Source organism: Gracilinanus agilis, chromosome 6 (assembly GCF_016433145.1).
Source record: "Gracilinanus agilis isolate LMUSP501 chromosome 6, AgileGrace, whole genome shotgun sequence".
Classification (NCBI taxonomy): domain Eukaryota; kingdom Metazoa; phylum Chordata; class Mammalia; order Didelphimorphia; family Didelphidae; genus Gracilinanus; species Gracilinanus agilis.
The window spans coordinates 237,597,423-237,618,532 of NC_058135.1; the positions used below are offsets into that span (position 1 = coordinate 237,597,423).

General features: G+C 37.1%; 1 protein-coding gene across 1 annotated transcript in view; it reads right to left on the reverse strand.

Moving 5' to 3' along the window:
• SCUBE2 (signal peptide, CUB domain and EGF like domain containing 2) overlaps positions 1-20,899 on the reverse strand; it is a 94,641-nt gene extending 73,742 nt beyond the window's left edge. Inside the window, exons 1-3 of the mRNA XM_044681818.1 lie at positions 20,779-20,899; positions 14,636-14,761; positions 8,799-8,933 (exon numbers count right to left, since the gene is read on the reverse strand). Of these exons, the coding sequence (XP_044537753.1) occupies positions 8,799-8,933; positions 14,636-14,761; positions 20,779-20,899 (382 nt within the window). The remainder of the gene's footprint in view (positions 1-8,798; positions 8,934-14,635; positions 14,762-20,778) is intronic.
• Between the last annotated feature and the right edge of the window lie 211 nt (positions 20,900-21,110).

Here is a 21,110-nt window from a genome sequence, read left to right on the forward strand (position 1 = left end):
TTCATTCAGTAAAATTCAGCAGTTGTAAAAGTGAAATTTGGGAGATGCCATCTAAAAGTATATATATTTTCTATGGACACGTGGAAATTATCAAACTACATTTCCCGTGGTCCAACGGGTTTCCGTTTCCGGTTCTTTGGGCGTGGGGATGCCTACATCTCCATGCAGAGAACAGTTTAAATCTCCTGGGTTAGACGGGAGTGACCTCTGGGCCAGCAGACTCAGGAAGAGACGCGAGGTAATAATGGCTGGGGCGGCAGTTTTGAATTCTTACAAGCGCGTTGTCTAATGATTTTATCTATCAGCATGGCTTTAATTAAATTACTAATTTATATATTTATAGCAGTCGTAATTATTTTTTATCCTTATAATTATGGCAACCTTACGAAGTTTGGAAATCGAATTCTCAATTTTCCAAATAGCCTTTCAGAGACGATAGCCATGCCTGCTTCTTGGCCTTCTGGCTCAACTCTTTTGAGAACTTTTTTAAAAAAGGAAAATGGCCTTCCTTGCCATGCTTTTGCTAAAAGCAACAGCACATTTTTGCCTCAGGCGGGATTCAGCCAGCCAGTCCAGCCCAAACCACCTTGGGAGGTCAGGCCAGCCAATTCTGGCTTTTGGCTTTAAAACTAAAATGCCAGAGCCCAGCCAGTGTGTCTCTGCTGCTGATCTCCATTCCTGCCGTGCCACAAGCCTGAAAGCATCCCGGTGCCTCTTCTTTGATCCTGCCGCTGGTGCTGCTAATCCTGCTAGTTCCAGAAGAACCCTGAGCCCCAACAGCGATGACCTGCCGCTTTTGCCGAGATTTTCGGAGACTTCTGCCACTAGGCTTGGGTAATATATTTCCACTACCCTCCCTTGGTAATGGCCTGCATTCTAGCCCTCCACGTGTTTCTCTAAAGACCTAATTTAGGCAACCCCCACAAGCTCTACACATGGGATTTTCTACAAAAACTGACTTTAAGTTTTTCTCTAGCCCTGAGCCCATGACCCGACACCACGTGGACCTAGCGTTTACCTTTAATGGGGCTGCATGGCCTATTCAGACTTACTTGTGATTAAAAACTGAACTCAGGGGAAGAAATATTCACCCCCATACCTGCTCAGAACTTTGAACTGAGAGCAAAGACTGATTATTAAAAAAAACCCTTAAACTCAGCAGAACTCAATTAGAAGAACCTTAAATTGAACAAGGGGTGAACTTTTAAACCTCAGAACTGAATGAGTTTTATTTATGTTTTAAAAAGACTGTATCTTACTGTATTTTGCTAATTAGTTTTGTAAATTAATCTTGCTTATTTTGTTGATTTTCCTATTGCGCTGAATCATTTTAAGTTAATGAAGTTTGTGGCTGCTAGATTAATTCTGTTTATGATTTTATTGTAACTCCCAAATAATGAGAAAAATCTATTAGAACTGGTATGAGGTTTTGACCAGCTTGTTACTCTGATACTCACGTTATATTTCCTACACATTTTTTATATTGTAACTTGCCTTATGTATACTGGATTTATAGAGCACATGTCTTTTAAAATTTATTCTGTCTTGGTAAAGAACCTTGAAAGTTTGAATATTACCTTGTAATTTTACAAGAGATCTTTTAACTTTTACTTTAAATCCTTAAGAATTGTTGTCTTAAAGGTTAAGCTTTTATATATTTTATTATAAGAGAAATTATTGCCTTAAATGGGTAGAAGCATTTCCTACCCAGGATTTTTTTTAAAACAGGAAGCCAAGGAGCTCCTGTATATTCTTATCTGAGGATAATTTAGACCCGAACGTTTCTTTTTTAAAATATCAGATTTGCTATAGAAGCAATAACAGGGTTTGTTGAGAAACTCTTAGCCAAGATTTAAAAGTTGTAACAAGTATATGATTTTTAAACATCATTGTTTATTGTTTTAAAATGTGTTATTAGAAATAATGGTACTCTATTCGAATGTGCACTGTGAATTTGCTATTTTGTAAAACCCACTTTCTCTCACAGAAAACCTCATTTTTGGGTAACAAAACCCTTCTAGTTCTAAGCTATATATATATTTTTGATTTTTAAAACATTTTTTAATTAGAGCAATTGATTTTTCCCTTTCCTCATCTTGTACTGGAAGTACATATATAATCATTATTTATCCTTTTTCTGATTCTACAGCAAATACCTGAGCCTATAGGACTGTGATTAAATGCCTTTCTGTCTGATTCTATGAAAAGGGAACATGAGAGCTGTTACTAGTGCTAAAGAAAGCACATGGTCAGAGACTTGACTGACTAAAATCTGCATAATTGCAGCAATTCTGTGCCAATACTTTAGGGCTTGAAATTGGGGTTTGAGTCCTGGAGTCCCAGTCTTTTCTAAAACTTTGGAGGATGTGGGTCCCCTCGACTTAGATTCCTAGAAAGCACCTAAGATTGGTTATTTATTTGGCTCAGTTCCCTAAAAAGCTGATGATAAGCCAGATCAGAGAGAAACATTTTCCTTAAGTCCTGGCCCTGAATGGATAATTGCAAACTGCTAAATTCACTTTAATTAGACCTTCATTCAAAGGTCTAAGTTTATTTTCCCCAGATTTTTTGCACATTTTACATTTCATTCACAAGTTAATTTTTTCTTCTTTTTTCTTGAATTTTATTCTTTGTATTTTGCCAATTGATTTCATACAACCCCCAGGACTCAGCCACTCATCCTTAGCAGACCTGAGGTACCCTTTTTTAGAAAAAAAAGGTGTGTTTAAGATTTACCTTAGGGGGATATCTGTTAAGTTTTTTAAAATTTGATAATGTAAAAATATATGTATATTTAACTCTTTTAGGAGTAATTTCACGGGGAATTTTATAAATCTTAGAAGAAAATGTATGTTTTGTAATCTATAATGTAAAGTTTAAATTCTTTTGAGAATAATTTCAGGATAAGGATCTTGCCATTTCCCCAAGAATCCAGACGACGAACCTGTTTGGTGAAGACACCATGAGATGTCTGAAAAGCCTTCACTGTACCATGAAGACCAAATTTGAACTTTGGGGTGCAGTTGATTGAACTATGGGGAGTTGAAATTGAGTTGTATAATTTGTTCTAATTGTACACTGTTATACCAATAGGGGACTGCCCCCAAACTGGTTTTTTGTCAATGCGGTTAATTTTAACCATTCGTTCATCTATTTCTTTTATCCCCAAATTCCTGAAAATTTTAGAAGTTGTCTATTTTTACAGGTCCAGTGAAGAAAAAGGGCTAACCTTTTTTTTGCCAGACCTCACGGGGAATTGTAAAAGTGAAATTTGGGAGATGCCATCTAAAAATATATATATTTTCTATGGACACGTGGAAATTATCAAACTACATTTCCCGTGGTCCAACGGGTTTCCGTTTCCGGTTCTTTGGGCGTGGGGAGGCCTACGTCTCCACGCAGAGAACAGTTTAAATCTCCTGGGTTAGATGGGAGTGGCCTCTGGGCCAGCAGACTCAGGAAGAGACGCGAGGTAATAATGGCTGGGGCAGCAGTTTTGAATTCTTACAAGCGCGTGGTCTAATGATTTTATCTATCAGCATGGCTTTAATTAAAATACTAATTTATATATTTATATCAGCCTTTATCATTTTTTATCTTTATACAGTTTCAATTTGTTGGGGAGGAAATTTTTAAATAAATGAAGTTTTTGAGCCTAGATGACTGGGGAAATGGTTGTGTCATCAACAAAAGACAATATATTAAAAAAGAGTATCATATTCCAGTCAATATTCAGGGACATTTTTAAAGACACTCTTTAATACATCTTCTGTCACCCAGTTAAGCTACAAATCAACTTATTTAAAATGTCAACAGAAGAACCAAATGTGATCCATTTATCTGTTTATGCCATATCTACTATAAAACTTGGCATTAGAATCCCACGTCTTTTGTCTCTCAATCTCCTGATCCCAATCTCTGGTGATTTTTTTCTACCATCTTTCAAATCAATTTAACAAATATTGATTTAAAAAAATCTATCTATAAAGGGGGCAGGTGGGTGGCAGTGGATTGAGAGTCAGGCCTAGAGATGGGAGGTGCTAGGTTCAAATCTGGACTCAGAAACTTCCTAGTTGTGTGACCCTGGGCAAGTCACTTAACCCCCATTGCCTAGCCCTTACCACTCTTCTACCTTGGGACCAATACACAGTATTGATTCTAATAGAAGGTAAGGGTTTAAAAAAAATCTATCTATAAAGGTCAGCTAGGTGGCTCAGTTAAAAAAAAAAAAAGCCAGGCCTGGAGTATAGAAGTCCTGGGTTCAAATCTGACCTTAGACATTTCCTAGCTATATGACCCTGGGCATTAAGTCCCATTGCCTAGCCCTTACTCCTCTCCTGCCTTGGAACCAATACATAGTATTGATTCAAAGACAAAAGCTAAGGATTTTAGGGGGGAAATCTATGTCGAGCCCTGTGCCAGGCCCTGAGAATACAAAGATAAAAAAAAAAACAAGCAAAACAGAACCTGCCTGCCTTTGAGCTTACCACTATACATGTCACTAACCACGAGAGAACTGACAAGAGTATCCTAATATTACAACTTTGACTTTATACATGATTTACAAATGTACTCATTAATTCAGGGGTCAAAAATCTTCACTATGAAATGATTTTAAACTATATATTATACACTGTTTCCCTTTCCCTTTCCCTTCACTTAATATACCACAGTGAAATCTAGATTTCTGCTCCCCAAATCTCCTAAACCACCTCTTCATGTAACAGGATTACAGCAGTTTAGTACAAATAAAAAGTTTCAATTCAAAAGTACAATATAAAGTTAATACTTCCAATACCCCTTTATACCTCTCCTAAAATCACCTTGTTTGTATCTGCCAGCTATGAGCCATCATCACACCCTTACCCTCTCTCAATCTGTTCAGTGCTGGTCTTAATTCAGCTCACCTCTGCCAACAGCTGCTGCCAATTAAGAAAAGGAAACTTGCCTGGGATTAATGGAAAGCTCTCTTATTGGTCTGACTAATCTAGTTTCTCTGAGTGGCATTTTCAGTTACTTGGCAAACCCTTTTGATTACTTGCCTATAGAAAAATGGTCTATCCAAGTTATTCGCAACTGCTGAGTTAGCAACCTGTTCCTTTTGATTACCAGTCTTATTAAGCAAGTTAACCAAAAAAATTTATATCTCTTTACAGAAACCAAGAACAGATGGGTAAATTGAACATGTCAGCAACAGCATTTGGTGATAGTGACAGTAGTTTAAAATGCTTGTTGAATTAAATAATAATAATTCTCAGTAACATAGCAAATGTATAGTTAACTTGCCTATCACTTGAGATTAGATGGTGGATCATATTTAGATTGTCAATCAACCATGGAGGGAGGGGGAAGAACACCCCTGAAGCTTTGGCATTATTTCACTAGTAAACGTATATTCCCTCTTACTTAGAGAGGTCCCAGAGTAATTTACAAATCATATCTGGAAACCAGTTCAAAATGTTATCTGTGAAATGATAAATGTAAGCATATGAAGTGAAAGCAGAGCTTATAAAGAGAGGACTCAGACAGGAAGGACATTCAGACTCACAGACTAGATTCAGCCTCACCCAAGGTTCTTCCTTTCTTCATCTAATGACAGCAGTGGTAGAGAAAGCAAAGGAGCCATTCCCCAGTAGCTCTGGGGTGTTGGGCTTTGGAGAGAAAGTGAACAAAGGTCTCAAATAACAATGAATCTGGGATTCAGCTATGAATGTTGGCTCCCTTCCTACCTGGGATAATTCTTTATAGACTCAGAAGCATCAGTGATCTCTCCCTTCACTCCACAAAAAGGCAGTCCAACCAGAAGGAAGAGATAGTCTTAATAAATTAAGGGGCAGTAGTTTGTTATAAAAAAAAAAAAAAAAAAGAGCTTGACTTAGGAGTCAAGATAGATCTGAATCCTAATTCAATGTTTTCAAAAGAGTGTGACTATGAACAAGCCATTGAAGGGGCCTCAGTTTTCTTCATTTGCAAAATAGCAAATGGAGTGTCTACTTTACAAGACTCTTTTTGAGTTTTAGGTAAAATAGCGTATGTCTAGAGCTTTATCAAACTTAAAATGCTTTATATCAGTTATTATTGTTAGGGAAATATTCTCAGAGTGGCCTAAACCTTTGGGTACAATGGCATGCAACCTAGAATCATGATTTCAGACTGTGTTGAAGGAATCTTATAAAGCATTTAGTCCAACACTCTTATTTCACATATAAGAAAACCAAGGTCCAAAAAGAAATGACTTGACCATTGTCACCTTATTAATTTGTTTTGTGACCCTCTCTGAGCCTGTTTCCTCACCTAAGGAATAGAGATAATATATGTAGGATCCATCTCATAGGACTGTCATAAGACTCAAACGAGATCATGTATGTTAAGAGCTTTAAAAGCCTTCAAGCGTTATATAAATGGCATCTATTGTTGCTGTTACTATGATAAAGCTGAGACAAAAACACAGATCTCCTGACTCCCAGGCTAGTACTTCTTATCTCAACTTGGGAAATTGTTTATTTTGACAGCCAAAGCACCCATGAATAGAGATGAAGACAGGGTACAGATTGTATGTTTTTTTTTCAGATGTAATCTCTATAGCCTCCCCATCATGGGAAAATAGACGACCAGTTTTTCAGGGCACTAACATTTCTAGGTTTCAAAAAATGTTAAAAATCAATTGCCTAGAACCTTCCTAAGCAACTAAATATTGCCTCCAAACTGAAGACTATTAAATAAAAGTCAAAACCTGTGTCCAAAATGTGATCTTTATGTTTAAAGGCTGCTTTTTATTATATTTGCAAATTAAATCTTTTTTAAATTCATTAAAAGATACTAATTATTGCTTTCCTTTAGATATTATTTTAACTATCAGTTGTGGGTTTTAGAATTTAAGTATCAATTTTAAGAGTTTAACATATAAACCAATTTTTTTAGCCCTCCCTATAAGCTGGCACTTTTTACCTATTGTTCTATTAAAAATTTTTAAAAAGAAAAGATGGAAGAGGTTCTTGATTATAAACTACTATAATCTGTTGACTTATGTTTATATGAATTTGTGAAGCAATCAGCTTGAAAAGCAATAGCAAATCACAATGAAAATTTCCAGACCACAATTCAAATTCTTGGATTTATACTGCAATCTTAGAAAAAGAAAAAAAAAAAGATTGTTATTTAAATGTGCTTCAGGGGATTCAAGAATATCTTAAATATGTAATTTTGAAAACTTGGAGAAAAGATTCACATTAACTCTCCTTCTTGTTTTGAGGAGGTTCAAAAACACAAAAACTGTGATCAGTTTTTATTAGGCATTTCAGTTTGGGGATAAGGGAATGTTATCAATTTGAAAGTCTTCCGCTGGTTTATTTGAAGTGATGGCTACAATCAGTTTATCTAAAATGGCTGAATGAAAAACATATATTTCACCTAAGGGGAAAAATTACACCACATGTAAACAGGTGTTTGGTTGAGAGGCAGGGTCAATACTGAGAATAATTAATCAATGACTTTCCATGTTACAGCCTAGACATCCAAGTGTCAGTATTCTTCCTTCTGGTAAGAGAGCTTTATACAACAAAAGAATGGATGCTCTGCTTCTCAGATTATTCTGCTCTACTGGTTTCTTGATTCCTTTCCCACAGTGAGAACTCAACATAAGTCCCATGAGACAAAGATGCCCCAAATCCTACGGAATATACAAAAGAGCCCAAAGGACCCAACTTGAAAGCCAACATCCACTATTCCGCTGTCAATCAAGAACCAGTGCATCACACAAATTCAGAAATTACCCTGATTAGCTCCACTGTTTTGTGACTTCTCTTGTATTAAACATAGCAGTACAATCTGCCCTCTAAGAGTTGTTATGAAGCATGAAAATGAAATGCCTGATTTCTGCTTGAGTTTTTTGTTTTTCCTGTGTATGGTCAGCTATTGCAGAAGGAACTGTTCAAACAGAGACTTTAGCAATGTACACATTCTGAATGCACTACTCTGAACATGGGACCTTTATTAGGCAGTTAAGAATGTATCTTCCAATGAGAAAAGCAACTAGTTAATGAAGGAAAAAAGTGCTATTCACTAGAAATTAATATGCAGCACACAGTCAAAGAGTAATAATAATTTATAAGACAAGGATATTTCATAGTTTTCCTTAAAAAAACAGATAATGGCAATTTACATTTGTACGGTGCTTTATATTTACAAAGCACTTTATATGTCTTCTTAATTTAATAATAGTGAAACAAGTAGAAAAACAAGATTCACAATGTAATCCTTGGATGAATAAAAAATCTCCCTTTGTACTAATATTTTGCACATGTTTGTGTTTTTGGTGAAGTGTCGCCTCCAAGCAGAAGAGAGGCCTGACTCTAATTGATTCATTGGTAACTATATTAAGAAGGTTATGAGTTTCAAGCATGACATTACTACTAATGTAGTACTAATAACATTGGAATTTACCATTTTTGAAACTGAATCACAGGCCAGTTTTGGCTTCCTCTTTTACAAAGGAGGAACTTCAGGCTCAGAAGCTAGGTGCCAAAGCCAGAACAAATAACTGCCATTTCTACAGCATGCCGTGGCTTACCAAGCACTTTTATCATGAGGTAAGCGGTGAAACATAATTCCCATATTACAGATGAGATCAAAGAGAGGAGAAATGGCCCAGTGACCCACTCTCTCACTCAGCCACATTGGGACTTTAGCACTTTTAATCTGGTGGGTTCCCAATTGTCCACACAGTAAGCACCTAATAAATACTTGCTGACCAATTGTGACAAAGCCTCAGGAACACATAAGAAAATTTCCTTCTATACCTTTTGTGTGATGAATGCATGTATGCTGATTGTCACTCAGGAAAAACCCCTCCTTACACTGGCACTCATAACTCCCCATGGTGTTGGTACATGTGTGCTGGCAGCCACCGTTGTTGAACAGGCACTCATCCACATCTGAAAGAGGAAGGAGTAGATTTATTACAACTTTGTCTAACCATTTCTCCAAAAACCCCAGGCCTGCCCCAAACAGGGTTAGGTAGAACCACAAACCAAAGAGCAACTGGGGCTAGGATTAAACTCCTGCTCAGGATCTCATTACAGGAACTATATTAATCCACTATGAAATCCTGTATTAAGATCCCAAGCCAACACATACATATCCATAAATATACCAAAATTATCTTGACAATTAAAAAACAAACCATTGCTTCTCATACACGACTAGTGTCTAACGCCTAAAGTCATGTCTGAAAATGTAACAAATCTCTAATAAATTTAAATAATAATAAAGATTTTTAAAAGTCATGTCTGAAGATTTAATAAAAATAAGTTAAATAGATATGAGTACAAAAAACGATTCAAATACAATTTTGTAGGCTATTTTTTGTTTTCATATCACTAGCCCCTCTGAGTATATCTATAATAAGAAAATTAACATTTAAATATCTGTTATCTAGGGTTCAAATTTGAAATCTTACATTCATCTGTTCTCCTATACCACCAGGCAGATACCTGACTAAACAGATGGGACCTGTGCCATTCCCTAAAGGCTAAGAAACCTGGCCTATTTTAAACCAAAGACTGAAGCAAATTCCAGGGGATGAGCCTTCCTTAGAACACACCTTTCCCTGGTATTCCAATCTGTAGACCAAGAATTAGCAAAGATAGTTTTTATAATACATGAGAATTATACTTTTGCAGTTTGATACTGAAAAGATGCTCTTCCCATGATATTTGTTTCAGGAAAGAGATTGATGGAAATATAATTGGGTCTAGGATAGGCAGATACCAAAAAAAGTGGGTTTGTAGGTATGAGTATGTATACCTACACACTTAAGTTAGATACCTGGATTGTGGCCTACAGAATCACAAGCATTTCTTGGCACACCCTGAATTTTGCACAAGTCCCAAGCTGTGTTTGAATTCTGGCCCAACAAAGATTAACCAACCCTAGGAGAGGCATTTCAGCACTGCAGAACTCAACACAATGTGAAGCAGAATCTATAGCACTCAAGAATCCTAGCTACTTCAGAGAAGTCTCTGGCTCTAAGTTCTATACTCCTTTGACATTTCATTCTTTCTTAGATGTGACTGATGGACAAAAATGAGAGTGCTTGCATTCTGCTCTTCTGGTTCTTCCACTTTACACATTACAGGCTTACTCATGTTTACCTCTTATTTCTTTGGGAACCAGAGACCACTCAGATTTATTACTTCCAGACAGAAAGACTGAGATGTGGGATAAAAGTACTCTCTCCTTTTGGAGTTAGAAATAGAACCAAAAGAGAAGAACCCAGGGCTCATGATTAACCTGTCAATAAACACTTATTAACCAACACCACCAAATATCTAGCCTAGTTTGTTTGTTTTTTTAACTATGAGGCTCAGCTCATTTGTTCATTCAATTATTTATCTTTTCCACCATTTATTGAGGTTCTTTTATGTATAAGGCCTTTCTTTAGATGCCATAATGGGTACAAAGGTTAAGGTAGTGTGGTGGAGTAAACGGAGGGCTGGATTTGGAGTCAGAGTTTCTGTTTCAAAGCTCAGTTCTCTCCTATGTACTATCTATGAAAATTTCTGGACCTCAGTTTGCTCATCCACAAAAAGAAGTGGAATTGAACTAAATAATTCTAAGTTTCCTTCCAGGTTTAATCTACGTTCCTATGAAAAATACATAGTTCTTTCCCTTAAAAAACTTATAGTTTAATAAGGGAGATGCATGCAAATTACTATAATACAATGTAGAATATGATATTGTAAAAGAAATACAAAATACTATGGGAGTTCAGAGAGAGAGAATATGTGTGCCTGTGTGTTAAGAGCAGGGGGCCACAGGGAAAACTGAGTAAGGGGGAGGAGATGACATTTGAACTTGTGAAGATAGAATTAACTCTCCCCTATCTATTCTTTAGATTTTAGCCACCAGGGGGAGGTCTATGACCCACATGCGCTAGCAAGTAACAAATCAAAAATGACTGACTGCCTCCTGGGCAGTCTGAAGCAAAGTTAAAGTTGCCATCGGTCCTCATAAAAGTGGAAGGAAGGCACAGGAAGTGAAGGAACTGTATTTTAAAATGGTGGTAACTTCCTGTGACCAGTTTTTTCCCCTTTGAACTTGGCCTTGGAGATGCTCTGGCTTGAGACCTCAGACTGCTTCCCTTTGGACTGCCACATGGGTGAGTAAAAAGGCTGACGCCCTTTCCTGGCTTTTCTGGATGGACCAGCCTCTGGAGAGGCCCCTTGTCTTGGAGGATGCCTAGTGGCTAGAACTCTTGTTTAATTTACCTCCGGGATCCCCTTTGCTGGGGCCTCTGAAGCCCTGCCTGGTTTGGACCAGGCAGGAATAATATTCATTCATTCTCATTCTCATTCTCATTCTCATTCTCATTCTCATTCTCTCTCTCTCTCTCTCTCTCTCTCTCTCTCTCTCTCTATCTATCTATCTATCTATCTATCTATCTCTATCTCTATCTCTCTCTATCTATCCATCTATCTATCTATCTATCTATCTATCTATCTATCTATCTGTCTCTCTCTCGTTTTCCTTACTTTCACTCTTTCTAATTTGTAAATAAACTACCATAAAAGTCATTCTGACTTGAGTAATCAGTTTCAATGACCACACTCTTATATATTCAGTCCAACCCTTTAATTCTAACCTTTACAAACTAGGATGTAAAGGATGGACAAGACTTCTACAGACAAAGCTAGAAAGACAAGATGTTCCAGGGAAGGTCTGCTATGAGCAAAGGCATAGAGATATGTTGAAGGCAGGCAAGAAGGCTAGGCTAGCTGCTATGTGAAGTACATAAAGTACTAGAAAACAAGGCCAGAAAGGTGAGGTAGGGACTGAGCATGGAAGGCCTCAAATACCCTTTGATTTTAGACTCCACTCCATAAGCAGTGAAGATTTCCACATTTAAAACTTTCAGGGGATAGACATGATCATAGTTGTGCTGTAGAAAGATCACTCTCAAAATACAGAGTACAGGTAGAAGCCTAAAGGCAAGGCAGACCAGCTAAAAGAATAGGGAGAGGTAAGAAGAGCCTGAGCTAAGGTAGTGGGAGTAAGAATGAAAAGGGGAGAATTAGTATGAGACACTGAAGAGGCTGCATCAAAAAAAAATTGTCGAGGGGCAGCTAGGTGGCTCAGTGGATTGAGAACCAGGCCCAGAGAAGGGAGGTCCTAGGTTCAAATCTGGCCTCAGACACTTCCCATCTGTGTGACCCTGGACAAGTCACTTAAACCCCATTGCCTAGCTCAGTGATGGGCAAACTTTTTAAAGAGGGGCCAAAGGAAAGGAAATGCTCATGTCAGTCTGTTTCTAAGGCAACTCTTTCAAAGTTTCATTGTATTGTATCCTCCTCATTGTATTGTATCCTCCTCATTGTATTCGTCAGCTTAGGAATAATGTCCCACAGCCAGATACAACATTTCAGGGGGGCCCCCCCAAATCTGGCCCGCTGGCCGTAGTTTGCCCATCACTGACCGAGCCCTTACTGCTTTTCTGCCTTAGAACCAATACACAGTATTGATTCTAAGATGGTAGGTAAGAGTTTAAAAAAAAAAAAAGATTTGTCATCTATTTGGATATAGTGGGCAAAGAAGAGGAAAGAGCCAATAATAATTAATGAAAACAAAGAAGTCAAAAGGAAGAACATATTTGTGGGGAAAATGATGAACTTTCTTGGGAAATGTTGAGTTTAATGTGCCAGTAGATCATCAAGGTAGAAACAGTTAGGAAAGTTGGAAATGTAAAATTGAAGCTTGACTGGAAATAAAGATTTGGGATTATCAACCTATGCCCTTCAGAGTTCAAATTCTTCTTTCTTATAACTTAGGCTACTTCATTCCACTCAAATTATTTATTTGTCAACTTAATTCAACAAACATTTAGAGTGCCTTTTATGGAAAATACAGTCTGTCACATATGCAAAGTACATTTGATCTACTGTCAAAGGAAAAACAAAAAACTCATGCTGTTGAATCAAAAAGGAATAACTTTTCTTCCCAAAAATAGAAAGAAGTATCGTGAATTCAATCAATAAATTAAATCAGGCCCACGTAAGATTTCAATAACTCAGGTTTTAAATATATGTGCAGGGCACAAAATTTATTTTTGTACTTGGGTTTTCTTTTCTCATTAAATCCATCAGTATGGATGCAATTCCTTAGTTTGACATCAGTAGTCCCGAATAACCATTCCACCTAGACCACACACCTAAAAGAAGTAGTTGTCAAGTTATCAGAGCACATTGGGACCTCTTGCCTGAACTGGTGCTGCAAAGGCAGCATAATGCATGTAGTGAAAAGAGTATACATGCAGAGGGAGAAAACTTAGTTGCAGGTCTCAGCCCTACTAACTGTTGACAAGTCCAGTTTATTTCCCTCTCTTTTCTTATATGAAAAATGAAAATTATAATGCTTGCCCTGCCTACCTCTTACTTAATGAAAGTGCTTTGTATTATTAAGACTATAAGAGTTACAGTGAGTTATGTAAGAATTGTTTTTCTTGCTGGTCTGGCTGGAATGGGGAAGGAAGCTGATGAATGAACACCTGTACTTCACTTCCCCATTCCAACATCTTTCTTTTATTCCCCTATTTCAATACAGTTTACCAGCATTTCTCACAACATCTCTAGGCAGGGAGAGAAATCCCACTCTGTTCACTGGGGAACAAACACAGAGAGCATCGTAATAGCTTGCCCATGATTCTATGATAAAACTGGAACTCAAGAGTTCCCCAAGCCCAAATATACCTGGGAATGGATGTTTCTCACCCTGCCACAGACTCTATGATGAAAATCAAATGAATAATATGACCACTAGCAAGATGATAAATAGCATGATCAATGTTAGCTCTGTGCCACACAGGGCCTCCTCCTGACATCCATCTGCACACAGAATTTTGGATACAAATGGAATTTGGTTGGCAAGACCACAGAGCTGCCAATGCATGCTGTAGGACAGAGAAGGGTAAAGTCAGCAGATGCCTGAACCAAGTCATTCTGGAGCATCTGCACAATTCCACTTCCAGCCCAACAGCTTGTTTTCAGTAGTTCTGGAGTCATCTTATCTTACAAAATCAATCCATAAACAATAGTATTCCCAGCCCTGTAGATCTAAAACTTCAGCAGATGTTTCTGTTTTCTGTATCCTTGAGGAAAGAGAACAATAGAAGTATTTTGTCTCTCACAAGAAAAACAAAACCTACCTGGCAGAAGTCCAAGCACACACTGATCCTTCAGAAAGAAAAGGTTTACCTGATTCTAGAGGTGTAAGAGACTCCCACATGGTATTAACTGGGTAAAAGCAATATTACTGCTAATATAATAATCAGATATATCCACTACTCTTGTAAGAGAGCAAAAACTAACATTTGCTCTTAGAGTGATGCTAATATTCTATAAGATCAATCAGGAATAGTGGCATTATTATCTCTATCTCATAAGCTTGTTGGAAAAAATAATATTACAAATTATTAAAAACTAAGATTCTCCATTTGGACAAAACAAAAAAGGATTCTGATTTTGAAGATGTCCTCTCTTGTCCTCATGACTATTGTTTAAATCTAACCAAAGCATTAGACTAAGGGCACAAGACTAGGTTAAGGAAATTAATCCTTGCAATTGTTTTATAGCATACTACTTACCAAGACAATTATGACCATCATGAGCCAACATGAAGCCATCATAACAAGTGCAACGATAATTGCCTGGAATGTTAAAACATTCATGTACACAGCCTCCGTTGAATTCATTATCACATTCATCAATGTCTAAAGAATAAAGCAAAAGTCTATAAGATGAATGCCATATCTTTGATAAAGACAGGTTATGACATGAAATCACATATAAGTATTCTCTAAAATCATCTCACAAACTATTCCGACATGTCATTTGTTGAACTTTTCATAAAGTATCATAAAAGATCAAAAGAGCTTTTTTTTCCCTCTTTTTAAAGTTTTGTTGATGCCTTGTGCTTTTATATCATGATATTTCCAGAAATATCTCTGGCCCTACCACTCCCAATACCAACCACACACACAGGGAGCCTTTTATTTTAACAGAGGAAAAGAGTTAAGCAAAACTATTGACAGTGGTTGCATGTGACAACATATGCAACATTCTATTCCAGTAATCCCTCACTGTTCTAAGGAAAGAAGGAAGTGCATTTTTCATTCCATCTCTAGGGTCAAGATCAATCATTATAATTACATAGTTTTGGACTTCATTTTATTTTATTTTCATTTACATTATTATGATCATTGTTTATGTTGCTTTTCTGGTTTGGCTTACTTCACTCTGTGTCAATTCATACAACATTTCCCATCTTTCATCTTCATCATTTCTTACAGTCCAACAATACTCATTATATGTTCCTGTATTGTGAATTGTTCAAACATTTCCCAGACAATGGACATCCACTTCGTTATCACAAAAGTTAGCATTTCAAGCTAATGTTTCAAATGAAACAAACCAAAATTGTGTAATGATTCTTGATAAACAAAATTACATAGAAAAGCCATGCTAAATACATATGAACCTATTTTTTTCTATGCTCTTAATTATGTTGAATTCAGATTCTTACAAATAGCTGTCATCTCATTCAAAGAACCAATAGTCTATCTGGGCTTGACTTTCTTCATCTATAAAATTAGAGCACTTGGCTAGATAGTCTATAGAGTCCTTTCCAATGCCAAAATTTATGTAACAATAAGAACAACCCTACCAAACCTAAATTGATTCATGGCTATTTTCTACAGCACAAAAACAGATTACTTAATGCATACAATGCCTGCAACTCCCAAGTCTGTGTCCTAAGTTTTGAATATTTCAAAGAAAAATGACCTGAAGTGTCACATCATTATTATATTTTAGAAATTTTTGCTTTTTCAGGAACTTCAGGCCCATCAATACATGTAAATTTCTCACACATTTTCCAACATACAGAAATTCTCATGGACAGGACCTATTCTCATCATGCAAACATAATTGCTATGAAATTTTAATGGACAATCTAAGTTTAAAAGGACCCAATAGGCCACCTAATCCAAATTGTGCCCAAACAGGAATTGTCTCTACCACACTCAGGAAAAAGTCATCCAACTTCTGAAGAAATAACTTCTCTGGAAAGACCTTCAGGAATCACAACTGGCTTGTGTCCTGCAGAAAAGTCATGAAAAGTGAGATTGGTAATAAAGAGAAGATGCCATAAATCTGATCCAAGTGCCTTAGAAATGAAATTCACTTGTTGAGAAGGCAGTTATATCTCTTAAATGTACTCTTCTCACATTCTCCCTCTTCTCACATTCTCCCTCTCCCTTTTTTTCTTTGGAAGGAACATTTTAGTTTTGGATTAACAATTGATTTAATATTTTTCTGATGCTTCAGTAGAGCACTACAGTGCAAAAAGCAACCATTAAAACATAATTGTTTTAGGGAGCAGCTGGGTGGTTCTGTGGATTGAGAGCCCAGCCTGGAGTCAGGAGGTCCTGGGTTCAAATTTGGCCTCAGACACTTCCTAGCTTTGTGACCCTGAGCAAGTCAGCTTATCACTCTTCTGCCTTGGAACCAATACATAGTATTGGTTCTAAGATGAAAGGTAAGGGTTTTAAAAAAACATAGTTGTTTTAAACCAAAATAATAGATAATCTGCTATAAATTGTGAAAAGGCCAATTTAATTTATAGCATATCAATCTCAGAAAACTAATAGTCAAAAAATGTATGTTCTTTAGCCAACATTTATTGCACAAGTGTTGTATACCAAACAAGACCAAAAACAAGGCACCTATTCTCAAGATACTTTTGAAGTAATTAAAAGCTAAGATATCTACAAAAAGTAAGCTTTTTGTAAAAATAGTTTATCAACAAGCATGAATACCTATAGTACAGAGAACAAGAGCTCAGTGAAATAGAGGATGCTCCCTCTACTAATATTTTAAGTTATGAGCAAAGGACCACATTATAAGCGTGCATGAATAAAAGCTAGTGTCATAATCACATACTCTTATGAAAATTGTATTGGATCTATGTTGACTGCTACATGACTGTTACCTACTGCATAGTAATTTGTTATAAATGTCATCAATGTCCAGTGGTCCCCTATAACCTGGGCTTGGGTTAGGGGCTGGACCTGGGATTTCACTAATATAAGGAGCTCTCGGATCCCTCTGTCAATGCAGGTCAAGCACTCCTTTACACCTACAATCTTCTACAGCTGCTTAGAGCAATGAGAAGGTAAGTGACTCACTCAGGGTCACAGAGCCAGAATGTGCCAGAGGTAGATCGTAACCCCAAGTCTCCCTGTTGCTGAGACCAACATTTGACCCTACACTGTAATTCATAAATGACCATAACCAGAATTCAGAATACCAAGTCCATAATTCTCATTTTCTCCACTTAGCTAGTTTTCCAGCTATAAGAGCCAGTGGAGATAGCTTCCCCTAAAGTCATGTATTATTTAACCTTTATCACACAGCTGTATAGACAAAGGTCTTCAATCTAACTCACATTTCTCCTCTCCCTCTCTGCCTGCTTCTAGTTCTCCTCCAGGCCCTGGGTACCTGCTAGTACTGGAGTAACAATCCCATAACCTGGAAATGTGAGGAACATCTGAAGCTATTTAGTCCAACTGATGGTTAAATATGAATTCCCTCTCAGACATACCTAAGCCTTTGTTTGAAGACCTCTAGTGGAGAGTAACCTATCTCCCAAGATAGGCCATCCTACTTTGTAGATCATTCCAATTGTAAGAATGTCTTTACTTATATTAAATCTAAATTTGCATCTTTGTGATCTTCCCATTGTTTCTAGTTTTGCCTTCTGCGGCAATATGAAGCAAGTCAAAGCATCTTCCACTGACAATTTCAATTCAATTCCATAGTTACATAAATACTCGCTGTACTGTGAGCTGGAAATACAGAGACAAAAATCCAATAGCCCTGACTCTTGAGAAGGTTACCTTCTCCTAAAATAATTAAAGACAGCTCTTTTACCTTATCTGGGGTCTCTCTGCTCCAGACTAAACATTCCTGGTTCTTTCCATCAGTCTTTCTAAGCATGATCTCAAGGTTCTTCAACATCCTAATCAACTTCCTCTGAACAACTTATAAGTTATCACCATCCTTCCTAAAATGCAACACCTAAAAGGCAGTCAGGTAACTGTGTGGATAGAGAGCTAGGCATGGAGATGAGAGGTTCTGGATTCGAATATGGCCTCTGACACTTCCTAGCTATGTGACTTAACTGTGTAAGTGAGTCCCTTAGCCCCAGTTGCCTAGCTAACCACTCTGCTGCCTAGGAGCAGATACATAGTATTGATTCTAGGAAGGAAGGTAATGGCTTAAAAATTAAATAAAATTAAAATAATAATAATAAAACATGACACCTAGAACAAAATACAACACCCTAGAAGCATTCTGACCTCTGTTCTGTATAGTGATGCGATTACCTGTCAAGGCTAAGTAATTTCTCTGAAGGCAGCCTAAGCTTTCAGGCTGACCTCCCATAGCTAACACATCTGGGGCTTAGCTTCCTCACAGCATTCAGCTTCTTGGTAGTGTCAAGTTAGTTTTTGGTGTGTTGTTTGTTTTTTTTAACGCAGGGTAGAAACTTATATTCAGCCCCATTAAATAGATTAAATTATTTATTAGATTCAACTCAATCTCTCTATTCTATCAAGATCTTTTTGGAGCCTGATTCTATATATTAGTTATCCTTCCTAGCTTTCTATCTCCTTCAAAATGTTATAGACAAACCACCTTCATCTGAGATACTAATAAAGTAAAACAGCACAAGGTTTAGCACCAATCCCTAGAGCATGCCACTATATACCTCATTCCAAGATGGCCTGAAACAAAGCTCCAAATTCACTTTATCCACAAAAATAGCATGAGAAACTATTGTCTTCTGCTGAAATCTAGGTATACTATATCTATAATATCTGCATATCCTTTTCTATTCTGATAATGTACTAAAAAGTTGTTAGAAGCACCATTTAAAGGGGAAATATGAAGACTAGAGAGGTTAGAGATTAACTATTTCACAACTTTCCTTCAGCCAGAATTATTTTACTTTTTTATCTTTTATATGAAGAAAAATTTCATGGCATACAAGAACAAATTAGACAAGGTTAATCAAAGAAAGCTTCCTGGAAGAGATGAATTTTGACTGTGAGAGGCTTAGATTAATGAGGAAAAAAAGAAGGTATTCCATACATAATGAATTCACTTTTAAAAAACAAGGAGGCAAAAACACAATGTGTATAGAGAGTAGCACATGGAATAGCATGGTACAAAGGGAGGAGTCAAATAACAACACTGGTGAGAGGGTCACAGTAGAATATAGAAAAGGAACATGGTGAGTGAGAAATAGAGTATTCAGAATGCTGAATTTGATATAAAATGAAATATGGAGCTGCTGGCTTTTGAATAATTGGTTCTTGATAGGGAAATGGCAAATACTGAGTGATTCGTCTCAATACTATACTGTTGAATGCTAAACTGTACTAAATACAGGAAGAGGGTCTTGAGATGAAAATCATGTCCCTCAAAAAATCAGTTTACAATCTAAAAGAAACACATTGATGTGCACTCCTAGAACCAGTGGAAAGAGAAGGGGTTTGTATTACCAAGATAAACAATATAGGATAGTTAACAGTTTTGTTCTTTTCCTATCATAAAGATTTCATCTTTGTGGTTCATTTATGATTAAGTATGAGGTTCATGTCTTTCACCGCTTCCATCACAAAAAGGCAGGCTATGTCAACAATTAGAAAATCATCTGGATATTTTAGCAACCACTCAGGTTCCATGGCACCTACACTTTATATGTGGATATTTCATTTTAATGAGTATAAGGCAATGTTGCAAGGGTTCTGGAAAAAACAGGAACATTGATAAACTGCTGCTAGTTGTGAAGCAGTCCAACCATTCTCGATTTCACTTTGAAATTATACAACAAATATTGCTAAATTGCCCATACCCTCTGACTCAGCAATCCCACCACTGTACTGAGAACATATCTCAGTGAGGACAATAACAAAAACAAAGGCACAATAGATTCTCTTTTCAGTGGCAAAGAACTTGAGGCCAAGGGCCTAACCATCATTGGTGAGACAGCTGAGAAAACTATATGAATATAATAAAATATTGTATTATTAGAAATGACAAAAGGAAGTCAGAGAGGCATGGAAAGATCTGCATGGAATTCTAAAATGCCATAAAACAATTACCAAAAAAGTGTTTCTACATATAACTGAAAAAGAAAAAAGAGAATAAAGATCTACATGAACTGATATGGATGAGAAATAAACAGGGCAAAGAGAATATATACATAATCACTATAATAATGTAAATGAAAAGATCACTAAAAGGAAGTCAAACTCTGAGTAACGGAAAAATGAAGGAAGGTCCCAGAGAACAGATAAGGAAACATACCTCTTCCTTCTTGCTGGGATCAAATATTCTAAAAAGAAAAGCAAACAAGGGACTGGGATGTGATAGAAAGAATACTGGCTTTAGAGACAGGGGACTAATTCTATCTCTGCTATTTATAAGCAATGTAATCTGGGGGTTGGGGGAATAAATCTCTCTGGTCCTCAGTTTCCTTCCTGGTATAATGAAGGAGCTGGATGAGATGACCTCTAAGACTGCTCATAGGTCTAAGCCCCACGACCTATGAATTATGGGAATGGAGGGCACTCTTAGGGTAGCTCTGCCCATGAAGAAATTGAGCAAGGCAGAGGCAAAGATGTCCCTGGCATGTCCTTGGCACGGCAGGTTAAGGATTTACCTTCACAGTGCTTTCCCTCCCCTTGGTAACCAGGCTTGCAGGAGCACTTATAGGAGTGTAATGTGTTCTCACAGATGGCATCTGCATGACAGTTATCAATTCCTCTGGCACACTCATCCATGTCTGCAAAGAAGAAAAGATTGCCAGGAGTTCAGCAGTTTTCTTAAACGAAGGATGCTGCCGCCTTCTTTCAGGAGCAGACCAGGCCTCTTAACCCTTCTTTTTCTAAGCAAATGTCCACTTAATCCGCCAGGTCTACTTCACCAAACATGGAAGCAGGATGGGCCTTGTTGAACTAAAAGACATAATTCTTGGAAAAGGTGTTATATATA